At 39.7% G+C, this 23,796-nt stretch overlaps 1 protein-coding gene across 1 annotated transcript in view; it reads right to left on the reverse strand.

The window, feature by feature from the left end:
- Positions 1 to 23,796, reverse strand: part of OLA1 (Obg like ATPase 1) — a 113,375-nt gene that overhangs the window by 1,288 nt on the left and 88,291 nt on the right. Inside the window, exons 8-10 of the mRNA XM_084799493.1 lie at positions 7,594 to 7,734; positions 6,811 to 6,907; positions 4,670 to 4,792 (exon numbers count right to left, since the gene is read on the reverse strand). Of these exons, the coding sequence (XP_084655619.1) occupies positions 4,670 to 4,792; positions 6,811 to 6,907; positions 7,594 to 7,734 (361 nt within the window). The remainder of the gene's footprint in view (positions 1 to 4,669; positions 4,793 to 6,810; positions 6,908 to 7,593; positions 7,735 to 23,796) is intronic.

Consider the following 23,796-nt stretch of genomic DNA (forward strand, 5'->3'; position numbering starts at 1 on the left):
CCCCCCACCCCAGCACAGCACACACTTCAGGCCCCTCAGCACTCACACTAACACTCACACAACCATCAGGCCCCTCAGCACTCACACTAACACTCACACAATCATCAGGCCCCTCAGCACTCACACTAACACTCACACAATCATCAGGCCCCTCAGCACTCACACTAACACTCACACAACCATCAGGCCCCTCAGCACTCACACTAACACTCACACAACCATCAGGCCCCTCAGCACTCACACTAACACTCACACAATCATCAGGCCCCTCAGCACTCACACTAACACTCACACAACCATCAGGCCCCTCAGCACTCACATTAACACTCACACAATCATCAGGCCCCTCAGCACTCACACTAACACTCACACAATCATCAGGCCCCTCAGCACTCACACTAACACTCACACAATCATCAGGCCCCTCAGCACTCACACTAACACTCACACAACCATCAGGCCCCTCAGCACTCACATTAACACTCACACAATCATCAGGCCCCTCAGCACTCACACTAACACTCACACAATCATCAGGCCCCTCAGCACTCACACTAACACTCACACAACCATCAGGCCCCTCAGCACTCACATTAACACTCACACAATCATCAGGCCCCTCAGCACTCACACTAACACTCACACAATCATCAGGCCCCTCAGCACTCACACTAACACTCACACAATCATCAGGCCCCTCAGCACTCACACTAACACTCACACAATCATCAGGTTCCTCAGCACTCACACTAACACTCACACAATCATCAGGCCCCTCAGCACTCACACTAACACTCACACAATCATCAGGCCCCTCAGCACTCACACTAACACTCACACAATCATCAGGCTCCTCAGCACTCACACTAACACTCACACAATCATCAGGCCCCTCAGCACTCACACTAACACTCACACAATCATCAGGCCCCTCAGCACTCACACTAACACTCACACAATCATCAGGCCCCTCAGCACTCACACTAGCACTCACACAATCATCAGGCCCCTCAGCACTCACACTAACACTCACACAATCATCAGGCCCCTCAGCACTCACACTAACACTCACACAATCATCAGGCTCCTCAGCACTCACACTAACACTCACACAATCATCAGGCTCCTCAGCACTCACACTAACACTCACACAATCATCAGGTTCCTCAGCACTCACACTAACACTCACATAATCATCAGGCCCCTCAGCACTCACACTAACACTCACACAATCATCAGGCCCCTCAGCACTCACACTAGCACTCACACAATCATCAGGCCCCTCAGCACTCACACTAACACTCACACAATCATCAGGCTCCTCAGCACTCACACTAACACTCACACAATCATCAGGCTCCTCAGCACTCACACTAACACTCACACAATCATCAGGCTCCTCAGCACTCACACTAACACTCACACAATCATCAGGCCCCTCAGCACTCACACTAATATTCACACAATCATCAGGCCCCTCCGCACTCACACTAATACTCACACAATCATCAGGCTCCTCAGCACTCACATTAACACTCACACAATCATCAGGCCCCTCAGCACTCACACTAGCACTCACACAATCATCAGGCCCCTCAGCACTCACACTAACACTCACACAATCATCAGGCTCCTCAGCACTCACACTAACACTCACACAATCATCAGGCTCCTCAGCACTCACACTAACACTCACACAATCATCAGGCTCCTCAGCACTCACATTAACACTCACACAATCATCAGGCCCCTCAGCACTCACACTAATATTCACACAATCATCAGGCCCCTCCGCACTCACACTAATACTCACACAATCATCAGGCTCCTCAGCACTCACATTAACACTCACACAATCATCAGGCCCCTCAGCACTCACACTAATATTCACACAATCATCAGGCCCCTCCGCACTCACACTAATACTCACACAATCATCAGGCTCCTCAGCACTCACATTAACACTCACACAATCATCAGGCTCCTCAGCACTCACACTAACACTCACACAATCATCAGGCTCCTCAGCACTCACACTAACACTCACACAATCATCAGGCCCCTCAGCACTCACACTAACACTCACACAATCATCAGGCCCCTCAGCACTCACACTAACACTATCATCAGGCCCCTCAGCACTCACACTAACACTCACACAATCATCAGGCCCCTCAGCACTCACACTAACACTCACACAATCATCAGGCTCCTCTTGCCCCAGCGCCAGCCACTCAACAATGGGTACCTGAGGATCTTTTGGGGAAAAAAAATCTCTAAAGTGTTTTCCTTCTGTTAGAATTTCTTGAGAACATGAAAAATTTGTCTAATGTAAGATTACTACTTCTCTTTGAAAATATTGAAAGAAAGTTCAAAGCCAAGTGAAATTATAAATTATCAGTTATATAAAACACAATTATAAAAACACTAGCAAAAATCATACATCTGAGGCTTAAATCAACAAACCAGACTGAAGATCCTTTATAAGCATATTTTTGATAGTGTACAACACAAAGGATTTTGCCTACTAGCAATATGCTATTAACATGAAGTTTACCTTTAAAAAGACAATGTACTCTATCATTCTAAAAGGCATACTAAATAAATATTCACATGATTTTTGTAAAGATATGATACATTGAAAGCCATATGGTACTTACTTCTAGAATCTAAGGCTCACTATTATAAAACTATACAGACAAGTTAAATGAAATACACATTGACATGACATATTAGTCTAAGTTTATATACTTTGCTACACTGAAGTTTACTATTAATAGTGACAGTGTTTCTTTAAATTCTCTAGAGACCATTTAATCCATTTCCACTCCTATCAGAAACACTGGTTGAAAAAAAATCAATACCCATTTGTGAATCTTGAGTATGTATTAAACAAGACACGTCTAACCAGTTCATTTGCACTTGAAAGCAGCCATCTGTAGAAGGCAGCTTTGCCTAAGCAGATATGATTGCTAATAGTGCGATATCCCTGTAGACTACAAAGCCCAGAGAGCTATTCAGTATATAGTTCACAGCAGCACTGCACTGAATTAGCTGTGCTGCATCGTGGTAGGAATACACACACACACACACACACACACACACACACACACAGAGAGAGAGAGAGAGAGAGAGAGAGAGAGAGAGAGAGAGAGAGAGAGAGAGAGAGAGAAGTGGGGGGGGTAGGGAGGGAGGGAGAGAGTCTTGTTTGCAAGCTCAAACTTCCTTATCATGTACAACTGAACACTGTTGAATAAGGAAATTAAATTAAAGTAGCTCATAAATTCTTCATTTATTCAGAGCTCAAAATCTAAATGTTAGTTTTGGAAGTTTAAAAACACATGAGATATTTAGTGGTATTCTAAGTGGAAAAGCCAGAAGCCCATTTTTTCTAATTTATGATATAAAGTGCTCAGCCTAACATATCATTATAAGCAGGAAACATTGTACTGTTTATTATAGTTTCTGAATTGTTAAAGTATTCAAATTCATGTTATCTTAAGTTTATCATAACAACATCCAGTAAGGGTTGGCAAATACTGACTTAGCATATGTAAGTATGAAAAGGAAGCTTCCGTCTGAATCCTAGACATAGAAAATACCTTCATTTTGATCTTTTATATGAAAAGAAATATATGATAACGTGATATAACATGTTGACCAAAAAATCAGATATTCAAGTCTAATTAGTATTCTTGACAAAAGTCACCCTCAATATTTGCATGCTTATCTATATCACTACAGATGACAGTGGAATTAATGGCTTTGTTTAATTGCAAACTGTTACCTTTTTTTTTTTTTGGGTAAATCAAAATGGCTCTCAATACTGAACGAATTCTATGAAGATTTTTGGATCCAACAGTCCTATCAAAGCCCTCCTGTTTAATATGCTTTATTAATACTGGTAAGAATAAACCAAACTTAAATACCTTTTACATTCCTTTCAAATTACGAAATAGTCAAAATAAGAGTCTTGTTTGAATCTCTCAACATTTCCTAAAACAGTCTTCAAGTAAAAGAAGCTTCCTACAAGGAAAACTTTTAGTGAGGTGAACTGCCTGCTAATTAGATATTAATATGTTTCTTCATGAAGACTCAAACAAGCTAGAAAAATGAATTTTGTAATAGAACTTACATCAAAAATCATTTAGTATTTATATTTAACACTGCTTCACTATGAGGATCTGGAAATCAAATTATAGTTATTTGTTAAAAATAAAGCACAATTTTGGACCTGCCCTCTAGTGTTGAAAAAGCAAATCAAATTCCCAAAGATCTAAAAAAAAAAAAAAAAAAAAAAAAAAAAAAGGAAGCCTGTAAGTTTCAGTACCAGCAGGATTTACCTAAGTGGGCACCATACTACGATTTCTAGTTCATATGCTCAGATAGATTACTATAACTTTTCCATTAGCTAATAGTGAACAAAATATTTGTATTTATGTGACTTAAGGTTTATTTTTATTTTCAGTTAGAGGAAAACCACACTGTATACAGCCATTTAAAACTGACTTGAAAGCACGGGAACATGGATTGCTCCTAGTCGGTGGACAACAACGCTAACTCTAAGAGGCTGACAGCATACAGTTTAAAGACAGCTATTGCTTATCATGGGTATCTCCACATGAGTGCTAACATTATGAAATTTGCAAGTAAAAAAATCATTTCTTACCTTGACTGCATTTTCAGAACCCTCCTCTTTAAAGTCTTCATATTTCATTACTTCAGCCATAATGAATCCCTTTTCAAAATCTGTGTGAATCTTTCCTGCAGCCTGAGGAGACTTCGTTCCTTTCTTTGAAAAGGACCAGAGAAAAGTAATTTCATTTAAAATGACCGACTGTAAGCATTGAGTTTCTTTTCTCTGATCTGCAGTTGGCTCAACTCAAACTTAAGTTTAATACCAGTTCGGATGTCTACTATACAATTAGTGTGTTTTCATCAGTGGACACTGCCTGTGCAGCAGACTGAACACAGACAGATCAGCAGGTGTTACAGAGGTACAGCTCAGAGCTTTGTTTTTCCTAACAGTCATCTACAGTTTTATTGATTTAGATGCAGTGGCTTGGCTTGGTGTGGGTTTTATTTCGATTTTCTACTCTTCACAGTGGAAAAAAAAAAATAAAGATTTTAAAGTAACTTTCAAGTTGAATTATCAAAGGTTTAAAAAAGATAAAAGCCCTTAAAATCTCAGCTCATGTAAACATATAAAAATCAATATATAAAGGGTCAATTTCAGACATTTCTAGCAAATCAGATAAGCTAAGGTCAGCAAATAATTTTGAAATAATCAAGAAATGTTAAAATGTTTTAAAAAACATTTTGCATAATATAGCCAGCCTCTAGCCATCATGAAGGAAATTCAAGTCAAGATGGAAAGAGAAATGTCTTGTAATTACCTCGTATGTTAAATTACAAGAACATACATTCCAGACACACACAACCACAGAAAAAAATCTGAGAAATAATGGTGACCTACAGGCTGCTTAATAAAGCATGTTAAAGTGATAAGGGGTCTGACACTATAGAGCACAGTTTTTATAATAAAAGATGTATTGGGTTAATGTGGCTACTCACTGATGCTGACCTGACTGAGTGTCTGAGCACATTAAGTCACGGGGACTAGCGATCCGCCTTAGGACAGCCCGCTCGCACATTTCAAACCCGCTTCACACACTTCAGCTTCAAGTTTTAAGGCTTTAAGATACATCTTTAAAATATATAGTAACAATAAACACTGGCAATTTGTTTAACAACTTGGAATTGCTTTGACATTATTTTTAAAGTTTATATAAAAGGACCTTGTTAGAAGTCAATCGAACATTTTTCTTCTTACAAAGGGGGAGAGTAAAAGGAAGAGTGAGTCTCGAATTCATAAGGCTTATCTAACATTGTGCTGAGCAGCTCCATGCTTCCAGCCACACTAAGGAAAAACACGTTGTAACAGCAGCACTGAAAGTGCAAATCAAACAGCACTGAGATTATAACAAAACATGCATTTTAAACAGAACAATACAAGACCTACTGAGACACTGAATCTAAAAATTCCGACCTTTTTATATTCTGTAACTCAAAATTTAGGACTGCAAATATTTCAAAATATTTTTTCAATAAGAACTACTATATTACAATGTATTTGCATTCAAAAGCAAACCATTATATTTCAGTCTATTGTCCTCTCGGAACAAATGAGTTATTCTCCCTAGTCATATTCAGTCTATACTAATGTTTAAAATATATATCACATTCTTGAAGAAGTTGAACATGTAACAGTAAAAATAAACATCACTTCTATGAAATCGATAGGAAGGCATGAATTATTACACATTGAGCGCAGCTTTTTGAGCCCCACTGTGTATCTATGAGGAGCATAATGATGTCATATAGCTTTTATTGCTGAAAATGTAATCCGAGCAGAGCAAGGGAGGAAAGCACCACACGCAACCCAACAAACTTAGCGACTACAAAATGAAAAGCAACATCAATTTCACTGCAGACAAACCCAGTCACACAGATTAAGCAAGCACAATACTGGTGCGTCTTATCTCTGACCACAGGAGGAGGGTAGACAGATTCTACAGGATGAAGAAATTCAGACTATGTAATAGGCAGAATCAATTGTTACCTGCCTCAATCAATGCCGCTCCACTTTCACTGTTCAGCAGCTCACAAATAATTAAAGTTATCCTGGACAAAAACCTCATCTGTAATGACTAGCTAACCGCCACCATGACAAACTTCAAAGTCAGTGATATCAATCTGAATTCAATAGTGTGGAACTGGATGGCGCTGATGAATACGTATGACTCTTACCCTGACGGTCCATGCACGCACTTCATCGGGGCCTGCAGTGAAGAAGTATTCTAGTTGGAGCGCTGCAAACCCAGCCTTAATGATCTTTGGCAAAGCACTGAAATAGAATGAAACAAATTCACTCAACATTTAAGTTGACTCTGCCAGGGATCCGTCTCGAACTAAAATTATTCATCCAAGCAGATAATGGTAAAGATATTAGGAAGTGACCATTCATCTTTCATAGCACACTTGAAGAGGTCAGACAGCAGGAGCTATTTCTTAAAACACCCCTTCTAAAATTGGTTTTAATTGTATTAGCCTGAAGCATTTTTTGAACTGTTTACTACTAAAAGAGAAAAATTATATCTTCCCATCCTATGACTATTTTCACCTAATATTAATTATTCCCAGAACTGGAGCCATGAAAGCAAAATTATTTGATTGAAACCCAATCGTCTAACAATATATTATTGTTACTCAGAAAAAAATCATGGCAAGTGATTCACCCTTTCCCCTCCCCCACTGAATATGACGAAAGAGTTTTGGCGATCATCCCTCCTCAAAAATATACATAACTAATACCTATGTTATAATTAAAACACTGTACGGAGATGACAGATGACAGTTAAAAACTTAATTTAAAATAAATCTTTTCACTCTGTCTCATGGTAAAGAAAGGAGAAGATTCCCTCTTTATAATGGTAATTACTCTGTCATTTATTATTCTATCAGCGCAAGCAATTAAATTACTGCAAGGAAATAGTTGATAATAAAGTGTAGGGAAAATGAATGCTAATTAACCTTTGTGTCATGTTCGCTTCCAGATACTTCTGTCTCTCCTCAGCACTCAATTCTTGCAACTTGAGTTCCAAGGCCCCACTAAAAGGAATGACCAAGGCGCCTGGGTCATACTTGTCCACCCACTCTTTAATTTTTATCAACCTGTAGACAAAAGAGGGCACAACATTATCTTGTAGTGCATGCATGACTGTACCACATTCATTATTATCAAGTAGCACATACATATTCATAGGAACTGCACGGTTTTATGATGCCATCTTTTTGTGTATAGCTTTCCAAGGTCAAGGCATTAGCAGGCAGCAGTTTTTTCAGGTATATGCTAGAATTTTCTATTGTCATGTTTTATTTTAGCATATTACCTATAGGAGCCATATTACAAATAGTATCAACTTTTAAAAGTTAAACTGAATTTTTTCAGTATTAATACCTGATTAAGACTATTTTATAATATTAATGTCTTTTACAAAATAAGTTTTAGAAAAGAGAACTCATCAAGTTGCTTATACAGGAATCACACTTAGAAATGCCAACTAATTTTGTGGTATCTCTGAAGCCTCACCCAGACATCTACTGACAGAGTTAGTTCCTTCCTGAATGAACAGAACCAACAGCTGCCATTTGGTTTCGAGAGGTTTCTGCTAACATTAGCAACAACAACAATAACAAAAATGCAAAAATACAGATTTATAAATATAGTCAATTGGGTACATGCTGCTCTTATAAATCCAAATTTTTATAGCATCATGAATAGAAAAACAGAAGAAATAAATTCCTTTAATCACAAAAGTTATAGAAAGCCAAATCCATTAGGAAACATACTAGTTGAGTCTTTTTCCTTCTAAAGTGAGTATTTTTGGAAAAGTAGTAATTAGAATTTATGTGAAATAAAGGTATCAAATATAATTAAAAGGTTCTACTCAGTTTCTTATTCCTGCGTAGGTACCTGTTTCCTCATTTGCAGAAACGGAAACAATAATAGTACATATTATATTATAAAGAACCAAGGAAAATAATACAGACAGTAAACAGGTAACATTGTCATCTTTGCAGATAATCATAAAATATTCTCCTATGAGTCTATGGTTTTACCCAGGTCTGATGATAAATCTGTAAGTAACTGAGGTCTTAGGCCATCCTATCAATATCCTATATTTTACATTTAGCTTTATCTGTGCACACAGACTTGCAGGAGGAGTCAGTCTCTCCTTCCAACACGTAGGCTCCAGGGACTGAACTCAGGCCATCAGGCAATAAGCACTTTTACCTACTGAGCCATCTGACTGGCCCCAGTCTCCTAAATTTTGATTCAAGTTTAATAGGCACTATGGCAAAATACTGCAGAAGAGATCTGTTAAATAATCAATGTACATGCTACTTTTAAAGGCAAAGAGAAGGAAGAACTAAAGACCATATCCATCAAAACTCAAATCTTAAGAAAGTTAAGAGTATAACTCAATGACGGTAGTGCAAGCCATAAACCCAGCACTTTGGGAGGCAGAGGCAGGCAGATCTCTGGGTTTGAGGCCAGCCTGGTCTACAGAGCAAGTTCCTGGAAGGCCATATCCAGGGCTACACAGAGAAACCAACCCAAAACCAAAACCAAACAAACATTAAAAAAAAAAAAAAAAAAAAAAAAAGACCACCCAAAAGGCAAACAACAAGGGAAGAAAAAAAAAAAAAAAGTATGGCCAGTTGCACAGGGTTCAGGATAGAAAAAGAACCAGAAATTCACACAAGAGTCTGCACATGTTTATCATACAAAGTTAGTAACATATTTAATATGTTATTAGTGACTTTTGATCATAGTATTTGTATCCTTTAATTTACATCCTAAAAAAATACTAAATCCTAGGATTTATTTTGGAATAAAGTATATAGCCTTAAATCATGATAAAAACTTAGTATATTCTCATGGAAAATTATGAAGGATATAAGAAAGCAAAAAGAGGATTAAATAGGTAATTTTGCATATAATAACATCATGCCATTTTAAGTTACTTTATAGACAAAATATTCAAACTTCTATATTAAAATATTATCATTAATGGCTTAGTAACAGACTTTTATTATACAAATTAGAGTCAAATACGTCATTTTAAAAAGCACACCAAATACAGCTTCACTGAAAGGGAAACAGAACAAACCCATATGCTAGAATAATGGAAAATGTCATACATCTGTCTCATAAGTGTGGTCAACATAACTAATGAAGCTAAACTGTTAGGAAACAAGATAAGAAATAATTACTTTGGCTAAAACATCAATTCAGAGTAACAATAGTTCTATCCTATCATTTTCACAGCCCTTGCTGCAAAGCCCTCAGAGGGATTATTTGCATTCCTCAGGTGTTCCACTGTACAATTCAGATGAATAAAGACTTACAAATCATTCCTCTACCGCCGATGTAAGACTTTGATCTGGTGAGTACACCATTGTACCTTAACTATAATTGGCAAAAACCCTGACAGTGTAGAGCATCACACGCTTAATAACAAAGGGGACTCTCTCAAAGTGTTGACAGATGATCTTCATAATGCAGAAGCAGAGCGGGCACATCTTAGCAGTAAATGAGGACTGAGGTCTAAAGGCCTCTAAAGTGACTGACATCAGACCTGCTACAGCCTCATGAAGAAAAAGGTACCGTCACACTCTCCGTAAAGTGAGTTTGGCTCTTTTCCTGCCAGCTTCACTTTTGTGACTTTCACTGTCACAGACAACACAGGGAAGATGAAAAGTGACTTAGGTTCTTTGGCTGCCTGCTTTACTTTTGTGACTTTCATTACAAACAAAAGTGAGAAATGTCCCAAAGTGATTTTTAACTGCATATTTGAAATAAACCTTGGGCAATTGAAAAGTTAAACTAAATTTGATTACAGATAAAAATACATATAATATGCCTACTAGGTCTGATGGTTTTAAAGGTGTGATAATGAGGCTAAGATCACAAGTCTGAACCCCATAGCGACCTTCTGCAGAAAGAAATGTCTATTCTCTTGATGCAATCTGTGCCCCAAACTACAGCCAGCCATCTAGAAAATGTGAGCTATTGGTACCTGATGGACCTGGAAAACTCAACGTTGAGCTCAGTTGTCACTACTCAAACACATTTCCAAGCACAATGGCAAAGTGCCTAAACAATGAAATATCTCAAGAAAGCTGTCCAATTGCTGGTGACCAAGACAGTGACATTGAGATTGTCACAGAATGTCACATGGCATGATGGTGGGGAGGGAAGCAAACACGAGTAAGGGCAGAAGGCTTTCAGAGTTCAAACTGTGAAAACTACCATAGCACTTGGGCTACAAATTTACACAAGCACATTATTCCAGAGACGCAACTTTCTTGATAAGAAGCCCAAATGGTTTCATTTCTTCAAAATCTTGGATGACAAAGGAAAGTGCTGCAGTCCCCAGTATTTTTCCCTGGCAGGCATGACACAGTAAGTGACAGTGAAGGGGCAGCTAGTTTTGAGCCTAAAAGGGCGGGGCCTGGAGATAAACCACCAGGCCGCACCCTGTCGGATTCCTAGCAGACTAAGCTCTCTAGAATTAAATGGGCATTAAGCCTCCAAAAAAGATCTAAAATTTATCTCCTACCTTATAGTTTTATCTTATTTCTGTGTTGAAAATTCAGATTCTAAAATCTGACTTTTCCCCTAGGTTTTTATATTGTTTCTACTTCTTTACCTAACTATTAGGGGTTGTTTGTTTGCTTGTTTGTTTGTAAGTAGTTGGTGGTGCTGGGCACTGAACGCAGAGCCCTTGCTCAATTATGAAGGTATTCCACCACTGAACTACATTATCTGCTTTAATTTGGGGGAGGGGGTATTGTTGTTTAATAAATTGTTCCCTTCAACATAAAAATTCTTCCAAATTACTTTTTATATCCAGCAGTCATGTTCTGAGGGAGTCTGCTGCTCCTTGGGGTGAAATGCATCCACAGTATCGTTTTTATTCTTCTAAGAAAAAGACTCCTTGGATAGGTGTATCAGTGTTTTGCTTGATGTCTGTCTGTCTGTCTGTATGCATGCACACAAACCATGTGTGTACCTGGTGCTTGTGGAGGTCAGAAGAGGATGTAGGAAGCCCCTGGAACTGGAGTTACGATGGCTGTGAGTCACCAAGTGGATGCTGGGAACTAAGCCCAGGTCCTCTGCAAGAACAAATGCCCTTAACCACTGAACTATCTCTCTAGCTCTCTGGTTGCTTGCTTACCTGTCTGCCTTCCTTCCTTCTCTTTTCTTTTTTCTTGAGACAGGGTTTCTCTGTAACAGAGGTTTGGCTGTCCTGGACTCTGGTAGACCAAGCTGTCCTGGAACTCACAGAGTAGCAATGAAAGTAATTTTATGGCTGGGGTGGGTGGGTGCTGGTGTCACCATAACATGAGACAAAGGGTTGCAGTGTTAGGAAGGTTCAGAACCATTACATTATGTAGTTTGTGTGTGTATGAACTTCAGTCTTTTAAGAAAAAGATAACATCCTGCTTCTGTTGGTCAATACCTGAAAAATGCTGCCATTTACAAAACGAGAGTGCAGTGATGTAGTCCCCACCAGGCAGTGTTGTCAGGGAGGCGGCCCCCTCCCTGCGTTTCTACAGTACGGTGCCACCAATCCAGGCATTGGTAAACACTGTGTCATTTTACCTCTCCTTCCCTGCAGCTTTACTCTCCTACTACAAACCTCCGAGTCCCAAAGAATGCCTTCAAGACAGGACTCCCTCTTTTTCATTTCCCAGACAGGACCACTGCAAATGAAGGCTGTCTTATTGTTGTTCTAAAATCAGTAAATGATAAGAGCCATTAATGAAAAATAATGGTCTTTTCCTAATGATTATTTTTTAAACAAATGACAACAACTTGTACTAGGCCTGCAATCAAATTTATACCATAAACAATATATAGACTTGAAATATGTCATGTATTTATGACAACTTATGACTTTTTAAAGTCAGAGTTAGTTCTCAAAATTCCAACATTAACTTTTCCAAATTTCCTATCTAAGTAGAATTACTAAAGTATGACTCTATTGGTAAGCATTCTCTGACTGAAAGCTACTGAGGAAGTGTGTTACTGGGCCTGGTGGCACAGGCCTGTAATCCCAGCTACTCAGCAGAGGCAGGGGGACTGTTAAGTTCAGGGCCAACCTAGGCAACAGAGTGAATGCCTATCTCAAAAGAAAAGTATGTGTCTCAGTGGTACAATGCTTGGTTTCTCCTTAGTATTGAAAAAAATGAAAAATAAAAGTAACTCTGTAGTTTAAAAAAATAGGGTGGAAGGAAAAAAAACACAACAAGAAAGTGAACTCTATCTTTGACTAGTGTGCAGAAGTCTACATAGTGTCTGAAAACTGAAATCTCCCCACAGACAGCCTCCTGCTGTCACAGGGGTTTGGTGGCCTGACTTCATGGGGCCGTAGGGGAAACAAGGACAACTGTGACACTCCAGCTCTAACTCTATTACTGAGCACCATCGGGGGAGGAGAGCTTGCCTTCTAATAAGGCCCTGCATCATGTGTGCACATACTACATTTTCAGGAGCACTGAAACTAAGGACTTTGAACATCAGAGCATTCAATGAAATATATGAGATGATTGCAGAGCAAGAGGAGAGGCTGCTCTACACTAACACAGCACAAAAATGGCAGGTGAATTCCTGATGACATGTCTCCTAGGTTCAAAACCAAAACAGAAAAAGTCACTGGAACTTCAAGAAATCTAAGAAAAACATTCTGTCTGAATCTCATGTCATATAAAGCAAGTTTCAGATTCACAGTTAAAATGATGACCTAATTCAGACACATGGCTAAGGACATCAGCCTGTACTTTGTTAAGACACAATTATGCCTTTTGTCTCCCATGAGCCTCAATACCTGGAAAATCATCTGTAGTACATTAGTTTTTTGGTCCAGATTCTATTTGGAGCGATTTCAGCCAAAGTGATTTTGTTTGGTAAAATGAAAGGAATATTGCTACAAATTACTGCAGCCACCCTAAGGTTGTGCTTGTGAATGTTAATGAAAACCAACAAATTCTAGAGAAATAGGCATTAATTTTGCAGCAAATTAAAGTCCACTTTGATTCCTTTTTCAAGCATAATAAATGGGCCTTTTTCTCTACTAACAACTGGAAGACTCTTACAAAATTCAAAGAAATGAAAGGTGTTAGGACAAGTGGTTAACTATAAAAGCAAAGAAGGAAAATTGGGATTCGCTTACCCTAAGCTTTGGGTTCACCCTGACTCCAGGATTCAGCTATCCTTCAACAAAATAAAAATGTGAATGGCCTTGTAGTCAATGTCTGAAAATAGTTTCTTTGTTAAGGAAAAAGGCTACATTGAAAAAAAAGTTATTTGGGCTAAAGAGATGGTTCTGTGGATAAGAGATTTTCTGCTCTTCCAGAGAACTGGAGTTTGGCTCCCAGCATCCATATCATGTGGCTCACATCCACCTGTAACCCCAGTTTTAGGGGATCTAAAGCCACTGGCTTCCAAGGGCACTTGCACACACCTGCACATACTGATATGTAGGCACACACACCTACACATAATTTTTAAAAGTTCCTTGCAGCTAGTAAGCAAACAGAAAGAAAACATCAGGGTAAATTCAAATCAACTAGAGCCAATCAGAGCTCTGATTTCCTAGCAGACAGACAATGGCCTGGGAAAGCCTACCAGGGGGCTTCAGGATGTGGTTTCAAGATATTCATGGGGTCATCACTTGGAGCATGCCACTGGTACACTAGCAGGTACTGACTGAGTGAAGGGGGAAGATGCCATGCTTCATCTTGATGACAGCACAGTAACCCTGAATCAACCCTCTCAGGGCTTCCTATGTGTCAGGGCTGTCCTTGTTATGTGTGTCAGGCAGCACCCCAATCCTGCTGCTTCCTGGGGAATTACCCTTATTAAGCAACTATAGTATCTCTTAAACAGGGAAACTTCATTGTATTCTTTGTTGTTGTTTTGTTTTTTCCAATGTATTCTTTAAGGCATTCCTCCTTTCAACAAGCTTCCATATGGATAAGAGCTAGCATAAAATTCTACTTATATTATAAGCTGCTTATTTTGACTCCTTTCTTGTCTCCTAGTATTAAAAAAAAAACCAAAAAAAACAAAAAAAAACCCAAAAACAGTTGAAGGGGGCAAGGTCTTGCTATTCAGCATGTTGGCCTCAAACTTGTGATCTTCCCCTCCCAAGTGCTGGGATTACAGGTGTATACCCCACACCCATAGTAGGAATTGAATGCGAGACCTCATTGCACTAAATAAACATGCAATTTGCCACTGAGTTATATTTAAAGCTTTTTAAAAAAATATATGGTCTTATTAAGTTGCCCAGGCAGTCCTGAACTTACAATTTTCCTGCCTTGGCCTACTAAGTAGCTAAGATCACAGACCTATATCACCAGGTCAGGTTAGAGAAAACCTAAGATTACAACTGAGTCTTTGTGCCCTGCCACCTCCACAGAACACTCCTAAGCACGATCCCAGGCACACAGTGGATGCTCAAATACTCTTTATGGGTAGCTCAGGCTGGGTGTTATCCAGCTTTAACACCCAAACTTTTTGACTTTCATGATCCTCAGAAAGTTTCAGCATGATGAGCACTTTCAGATTTGAGTTGGGAATGTTTAATCATTTTATACAAAGTTTGTTCAAACTTAACACATCTGAAAAAACTCTAAAATCTAACACTTTGAGACTTTGGGTCTCAAGCATTTTGATTAAGGGTTACTCAACTTCTAAATAGTTGAGTGGCTCCGGATGGCTACTTAACATTTTAGTTCACCCAGCTATAAAATGGTCTAGGTTACCAACCATTAACCTATTCTGAGTTTCCTGAAAATAGGTTCTAGGAGGAGAAAGGAAGGGAGAGCAATGGGGGAAGGGGCCCTGAGGTTTGGGACCTCCCCCCTCCCTTGTACGTCAATCAGAGCTACTTGACTTTGTACTTTGGGCTTCTGAGTAAGATCTCATTTGAAAACAGAACTCTTGTTCAAGCGTTCCAAAGTTCACTGATGAATGACCTTCTTCAGATGGACCACTCTGTTGTGCTAGGCATCTGCCTGGAAGGAGCCAGCACTGAGATCTTCAAGCCCTTCCCTCCCATTTCTGCTCAAGTGCACTTTTCAGCATCTTTTTAAAGAGGCTCCCTTGCCTGTTCTGTTACTCTCTACTCCCACACCGCGGCTTCCTTCTTTTAACAGCACTTATGTTATGCCCTTGATAATTTATTCTTTTTTTTTGATAATTTATTCTTATACTCAACATTGTTGGATCTATTTTTCCAGTTCCTAGAACCAGGAAATTTTTGAATATTTTATCAATCATCTCCAATACCACTTGGAAAAGTGCCTATCATAAGGAGAGGTTCAATAAATGTTAAGTGGACCAATGAATAGAAATGAATTAAATTCAACTTTCTTATTCTTTACAACTAAAGTAAAAGCTGGGGAGAAAGCTCTGCTGATGAACATACTCTCTGTTCAAGCATAGATACCTGAGTTTGGATCCCCAGCACCCATGTAAAGCCATGTGTCTACACTGGGGGAGGAGGGTATAGATACAGCCAAACCATAAACTGTGAGCTCCAGGTTCAGGGAAAGATTCTTCCTCAAGGGAATAAGGCAGGAGAGCGACTGAGCAGGATACATCTTACTCTGACTTCCATAGTAAATGCCCTGGTATATTCAACTGCGTTTACACGCACATGAGCACATGCACACACATGAGCAGCTAAAAGGACATATGATTTCTATAGATTCTGTTCTCCTGTCTTCTGCAAAACTAATGTTTAGAAATAGTAAGCTATAATGGGACTAACCACTGGAGGTAGGTTTATTTTTCAGCTTTGCCCTTTGGCCAGTAAGTTTAGGAGAAATGCTCAGGCCGGTGAAACAGTGTTTTAGATACTAGTCCAGCTGTAGAGACAAATATGAAGCAAGGAAAAGCAGTTGTGCGAAGACCCACAGCAGAGACATACTGCTTTTGACTGAACTATGACTTTTAATGGGATTATTATGCATAACTGTCTAGGTGCTTTGCACAAGTACCTCACTTATGCTATGGCACCTTATGAATGCCAGTGTGTATGGGGACACCTCACGAGGGGCCAAAGTTATTCAATCCTAAGAGTGGATAATGAGGATCTTCTTCCAAGTCTGGAAAGTTGAAAACAGCAACCTTCAGGTCACTAAGACTAAGCTGGTCCAGACAAAACAAAAAAACAGATTCTTCACTGGAGAGCCTGGGGGAAGTAAAACACATATAGAGAAACAGAGACTCATCATCCTCATCTCGACTGAGATGAAGAAGAAAAATGTCAGAAAAGAGCAAAGTAGTACCTCTGTGAAGACAAGATGAACCTGAAGATGGAAAGGATGTGATGACAAAGACAGGGAAAAAGCAACTAGCTGGAGCTGGTCCGGGACAAGCAAGGAGAGGACAAAGAGACAATGCCAATGGTGATGTGTCGTTCAAGCTTGAGATTCAGAAATCACCGGGCGGTGGTGGTGCTTGACTCTAATCCCAGCACTCGGGAGGCAGAGGCAGGCAGATCTCCGTGAGTTCTAGGCCAGCGTGGTCTACAAAGTGAGTCCAGGACAGCCAAGGCTACACAGAGAAACCCTGTTTCGAAACAAAGAAAATCAGAAATCTTATCCCATTATTTACCTTGTTCCAAATTCCTCCTTGTGCTCACTGACTCATAACTGCCCTGCCCCTGAGTTCTGTTTATTGCCTTTAATTTCCTTGGTAGTTTTGTTAAGTCTTATCCTATAATTTTTGCCTCCTTATGACTTAACAATAAAAAAGATGTTTTCCTTTTATCTGAAAAAAGTAGAATAGGCTGGGTGATAGTGGCGCATGCCCTAATCCTGGCACTCAGGAGGCAGAGACAAGCGGATCTCTGAGTTTGAGGCCAGTCTGGTCTACAAAGTGAGTCCCAGACAGCCAAGACTACACAGAAAAACAAAAACAAACAAACAAAGAATCCACAAAACCTGAAACAAAAGAAAAAATTCAAACTTAAAAACGACAACAACATAAAACTATAGAGTAACAGGGTCAAATTCATTCCCAGTTTACAACTGTGGTTTGAATCAAGTTACTAATCTTATCAAGTTTCACTGTGTGTGTATCAGAATGAATAGCTCAAACCTAGGATATTTCTTTTGTTCATTTGGGTTTTTTTATTTGTTCTGTTTTGTTTTGAGACAGTGTTTCTCTGTGTAACCCTGGCTGTCTTGGAACCCACTCTGTACACCAGGCTGGCCTCGAACTCACAAAGATCCACTTGCCTCTGTCTCTTGAGTGCTGGGATTAATGGTGTGTGGCCAACTGGCTCCCTCGGATACTTCTTAACCTCCTTCATGGTTACCTGCTGTATGCTTTGCATGGCTCCAGTGATGTGGTGGGCTGGGGGACTGAAGGAATAAAGAAAAGACAGGCACATGCACAGGAAAGCTGGGGTCAGTGGACTGAGCTTATTGGATGGAGAAACCGCAGCCTCCCAGAGGCTCAGGGTGTTTATTCTATACCGTTAGTGATATGTATAGTAGGAAGGGGGTTACTGCATATAGCTAAACACAAAGGTGGGATTATTACATACAGAGAAATAAGGAGGAGGAGGGCTTATGGTATAAAGCTGGATCAAGTAACGAAGCTTAGCTAATCTTGGTAGGAGCAGTCTCTGTAAACATTCAGAGGAAGAAAGCTATAGTGGCCATTTTCTGTATCAACACCCATATTCAGACCCCTAAGTAAAGCTCTGTCACTTCACTCCGTCTTGTGGGGAACGGGGGATGCTTTGCCGGTTTCCTATGGGCCTGAGGTGATGGTCCTTGCAATGACCATGCCCATCTCAACAGTACAAATTCACTCAGGGCTTCCTCCACACCCACAGTTACTAAGTGAAGATTTGTGTTGATCATTAGTAGATCCCAGAAAAGCAAATTTTGAGACTTAAGAGAAGTGTTTCTCAAAACAGTTTGTCCACATCTGTGAAATCCAGGGTTTTAAAAAGTATCTAAAGTTATGATCTATAGAAATAAGAATTTATAAAACTTTGCTCTCTGGTGTGTGGGAGTCACTACTGAATGTGTATGTTGTTTGCAATTTTATACTCCAATTTTAAATATTACTTATAGATCAGTTCTATAATTACAGTTGTCATGAGTTATGAAGCCCATATTTATACACTGAGGCTAAAAATCCTGTTAGCTATAAGAAAATTTCCAATTATGGTAAGACCTTATATAGGATAAAATTATTTTCAGCTTTGTTGCCACAAATTGCTCCCCCGCCCCAACCATTTTTTTTTAAAGAAGTACAGTGCTAGTAATATACAAAGAAATTTTATTGTTATAATACAATAAAAAGACAGAACCTAAACAAACACAGGCAGAAGACTGAATAGATATTCTCCAAGGAGGACATACAAACAACAATAAGCACATGAAAAGATGATGAACACTAGATATTAGAAGAACATAAATTAAAACCTTCACGAGACACTTCTTCACAGCTAGGAGGAGGCTACAAACAGAAGCACGAAAAACAAACAGTAAGTGGTATATCCATGCAAAACAATATTACTTAGTCAAAAGAGAAAAGTGAATTATCTTAATGCATCCAACAATATGGGTGAATACTGACTGAAACATTATGCTAAAATAAGCCACATAATGTATGATCTGAATAACATGAAATAGGCTTAATTCAAATAGGCAGCTGTAGACGAGTGGCTGCGTAGATCCGTGGTGAAGGCAGCAACGGGATCTGCTTGTTAGTGGGCATGAACTTCTTCACACTACACCCAAACTGTTCTGATGGTGATAAGCTGTGAGAACAACCCCCAAAACCAATAAACTGTACCCTAAAAGGGAGAATATTGTGTGTGTGAATTATATGTGTATGATACACATACACACACCTTTAAAAAACTCTAAAACTCTGAAAGTAAGCCAAATCTGATCTAAAAATTAGAGAAAAGATAAAAAGAAGCTATAGGAGGCCCACACTATGATTCTGTGTTGGACTTCCTGTGGAGACAGAACAGCACAATAAGAACACCACAGATCTCAAGTAAGGCCAGTGCCAGCTAAGCTACAGTTCAACTACACAGTAACTATGGGATCCTAGGAACACCATTTGAGCTTTCTGAACACTCAGTTTAATCCCCTGTAACAAAAATAGCACCTACCTTTGTAGGCATCATCTGTGAAAGTGTTCTTTCAAATGCTAGCCTCCGATCAGTTGTGAGTGAGTGGGCGCTCTAGTCACCGGAGAGCTAACCGACTGTTAGACTGCCCACAAGTAACAAGTGGGAAGCAGCTTAAAGCAGGTAAGAGATCTTGCCTAGTGAATCTGTGTAGAAAGGAAGGTGGCTGAAAAGGAGAGAACTTCTGGCACACTGACTGTAGGAATATATGTTGAACAATTATGTATAGTAAATAAACATTATGTCAGACCTTGGTGAATGCAACTTTGAGACAGGAATGTAGGGAGTAGGGAGAAACAAACAAGCAAACAAGAAATCGCAAAAGAGCATGCTAAGTTTAAGACAGAGGAAGTGAGGTAACTGAGGCAAAATGACGGGAGATAGAGCACAATGGGTTTTGTTTTGTTTTGTTTTTGGCGGGAGTCTAACATATTTAATGATCTTTTCAATGACATAGTTACAACATTGAGGTTAGAAAATTTTAAAACAGCAACAATTAAATAATAAACTAGAATTTTATGGGGCCAGGAATAGTAAGGAATGCCCAAAGGAAAGATAAAATGAATGTTCTGTCCTTTTCCTAAAGCTGGTCATGAGCCAGAAGATGGTTCCTTATTCTAACAAGAGCCCATCTTATGACCCCACTTACTCACATCCTCTAGTCACAATGTGACTATGAATTTCATGGAGTAGACCTAAAGATGAAATCAAGGCTGACAGACACTGTGTTAGAAAAAACATGCTAACATCTCATGATCTAGGCAAAGACTTTCTGAAAAGAACTCTTACAGGACTTAATTCCAAAAGGTGAGTGGGACTGTATAAAGTTAAAAGGCTTCTGTGTAGCAAAGGAAACAATCTTAAGAGCGAAGAGAGAGCCTACAGAATAGGCAAAGCCAAACTAACCAACCAACCAACCAACAAAACACCTTTGCCAATGATCCAACTGAGAGGAAATTAGTATCCAGAATCTATAAACAGCTCTCGCACTAGGCCAAGAGTGGTGGCATACACCTTTAATGCCAGAATTGGAGAGGCAGAAGCAGGCAGATCTCTGTGAGTTTGAGGACCATCTGGTCTAAATGGTGTGTTCCCAGTCAGCCAGGGCTACAGAGGGAGGCCATATCTCTGTCTCTCTCTCCCAACTCCCACCCCAGCGCACACACACATAAACTAAAAATATTAACCAGCAACAGTCAACTAAAAATGGTGAATGAATCAAATAGAGACAAAATACAAATAGCCAATAAATACTTTAAAAAGTATACATTAGGGAATATAAGCTTTAAAATTCCATCTCAACACACAATGATTGGCTAACAACAGGGCAACAAACAATAACTGTTGGTGATATGGGAAAGGAGTGCCTTTATTCACTGTGAATAGGAATGCAAATTCTTGTAGCCACTACCAAAGTCAACAAGGACAACAACTAAAACTGACCTTATAACCCAGGTATGCTGAAAAACTCTCAGTTAACACGCCACAGAAATACTACGTATCCATGTTTACTGCAGCGCTGTTCACAGTTGCTGAGGAATAGAGCAAGCTTTCATGTCCATTAGCAGGTGAATGGATAAGAAAATGTGGTACATATACGCAGTGGTGTTTTTTTCCAGCCTTAAAGAAAAATGAAATCATGACAGTTGCAGGAAAACAGATGAAGAGAGGATTATGTCAGGCACGGTGACACACGCCAGTAATCCCAGCATTCACACAGGCAGAGGCAGGCGGATCGCTGTGAGTTCGAGGCCAGCCTGATCTACAAAGTGAGTCCAAGACAGCCAAGGCTACACAGAGAAGCCCTGTCTCAATCTCAAAGAACCAAAACCAAAAACCAAAAAACCAAACCAAACCAAACTAAACCACAACAAAAAAAGAGGACTACATAAAATAAGCAAGACTTAGAAGGACAAATACTGTGCATTTCCCCGACATTATGTGGGATCTAGATTTAAATGTCTATGTATATATAAATTTATAGGTATATAAGGGTATGGGAGCGTGGAAAGGGCACTAGGAGAAGGAATGAGGATATCGTAAAAGAGGGCACTGGAACCCATGTGACATGGAAGGCGAAGGGAGGCTGCCTGGGGGAGGAAGGAAGCAAGGGTAGGTGTGACGGTTACCGTCAGACACTGTTCTATTGCTGTGAACAGACACCAGACTAAGGCAACTCTTATAAAAAGGAAGCACCTAACTGGAGGATGGCTCACATATCAGAGGGTTAGTCCATTATCACCATGGCAGGAAGCAAACAGGCATGAGACTTTACATCCCGATCCACAAGCAACAGAGAGACAAGACCTGGTGTGGGGTTTGAAACGAAAGCCCACCTCCAGTGTCACATCTCTTCCAACAAGGGCACACCTCTTAATCCTTTCTAAACAGTTCTTCTACTGTGGACTAAGGACACAAAGATATGAGCCTATGGGGGCCATTTTCATTCAACCCACTACAATGAGGGAAGGGGTGAACAAGAAAGAAGTATATAATGACACATGTGTGAAAATGTCATAAAACCTTCTCTTTATATGTGAGCATAGAAATAATTAAATTAAAATTAAAATATTGCTAAATGGCCAGACATGGAGGCACCTGCTTTTAACCCCAACACTTGAGAGGCAGAGGCAAGTGGATCTCTGTGAGCAGCCGCATCGACAAAGCAAGTCTAGGACAGCCAGGGCTTTGTTACACAGAGAAACCATATATTGAAAAACAAAAATAAAACCAAATATTGCTAAATAATACCCTTGGCACTTCTAAAAAGCTTCAAAACACAGCCCAGAGTTACAAATACCATACAAGAGGGACAATTAAATAGGAAGTATACTTGATTTTGCTCTGTGCTACCATGACTCAGGACTCAGGACCATCTGCTACTCGAGTCTGCACATGAAGAATGGGCTCAGACATCCTATGCTGCTTCCCACTGTTGGTGCGGAGCCTTCATTCCACCACCGCCTTAGCGTTTCTATTGCTGTGACAAAACACTACAACCTCAGAGCAACACGGGCTCATTTTAGCTTATAGTTCCCCAGCACGGCTCCATCACCGAGGACAGTCAGGGCAGAAGCTCAGGGTAGCAAGCTAGAAGCAGGCCCTGAGGCACAGGTCAGGAGCCGTGCTGTTACCGGCTGGCTCCCTATGCTTGCTCAGGCTGTTTTCATTTAGCACCCAGGGCCACCAGCCAGGGTTGGGACCTTGCACAGCGAGCTGGTTCCTCCAATAGCAATCTCAGAAAGTGCACCACAAGCTGGCTTACAGGCCAATCTGGGGGGGACACTTTCTTGAGTGAGGTTCCCTCTTCCTATGTGAGTCTAGTTTGTGGCAAGCTGACATAAAACTAGCCAGCACAACTACCCCATCACACTGTCTCTTCCTAATTCAACTGAAAAGCAATTGAAAAAAAAAAAGAGCTGTATTGACATATTACAATTAAATGAATATTCTTGAGTATTTTCTCTTTAGGTAACATTTCTGCTCAAATTTATCAGAAAATAATAATAACAAATGAGAAATGCTATGTAATGAACTTAAATCAATTTTAATTTTTTCTCCCCAGTGGAGGCATACAACAGGTTTCCATCTTCTAATTCATCATATAGTCACTAAATGTGCCGTCCCTCTACTGTGGTTCAATAAACAATAATAAAAATAACGAGGCATTGCATGTCTAATTGGTAAAGATGGAAACAGCCACAATCCACAGTATTACCTGGAGTTAAGGGCAATACATTTTCTTGAATGGCTGCATGACATTATTCCGTATACTTTGTTTCTTTTTAAAAGAGAAAAAGTAAAAAAGAAAAACACTAGAGGACTTGAATAAATATAATACCTTTATATACTACAACACAGCAACCATAAGCGGTACTAGAAAATATTCATGATGCACTGAGAATTTTTAGCTACACTCTCATGTACTGTTAATACCACAAATCAGACATTATGCTAGCCAAAGGCAGTATCTTTTCTTCATGGAAGT

Source organism: Acomys minous (assembly GCF_964271855.1).
Source record: "Acomys minous genome assembly, chromosome: 10".
In the NCBI taxonomy this organism is placed as follows: Eukaryota; Metazoa; Chordata; class Mammalia; order Rodentia; family Muridae; genus Acomys; species Acomys minous.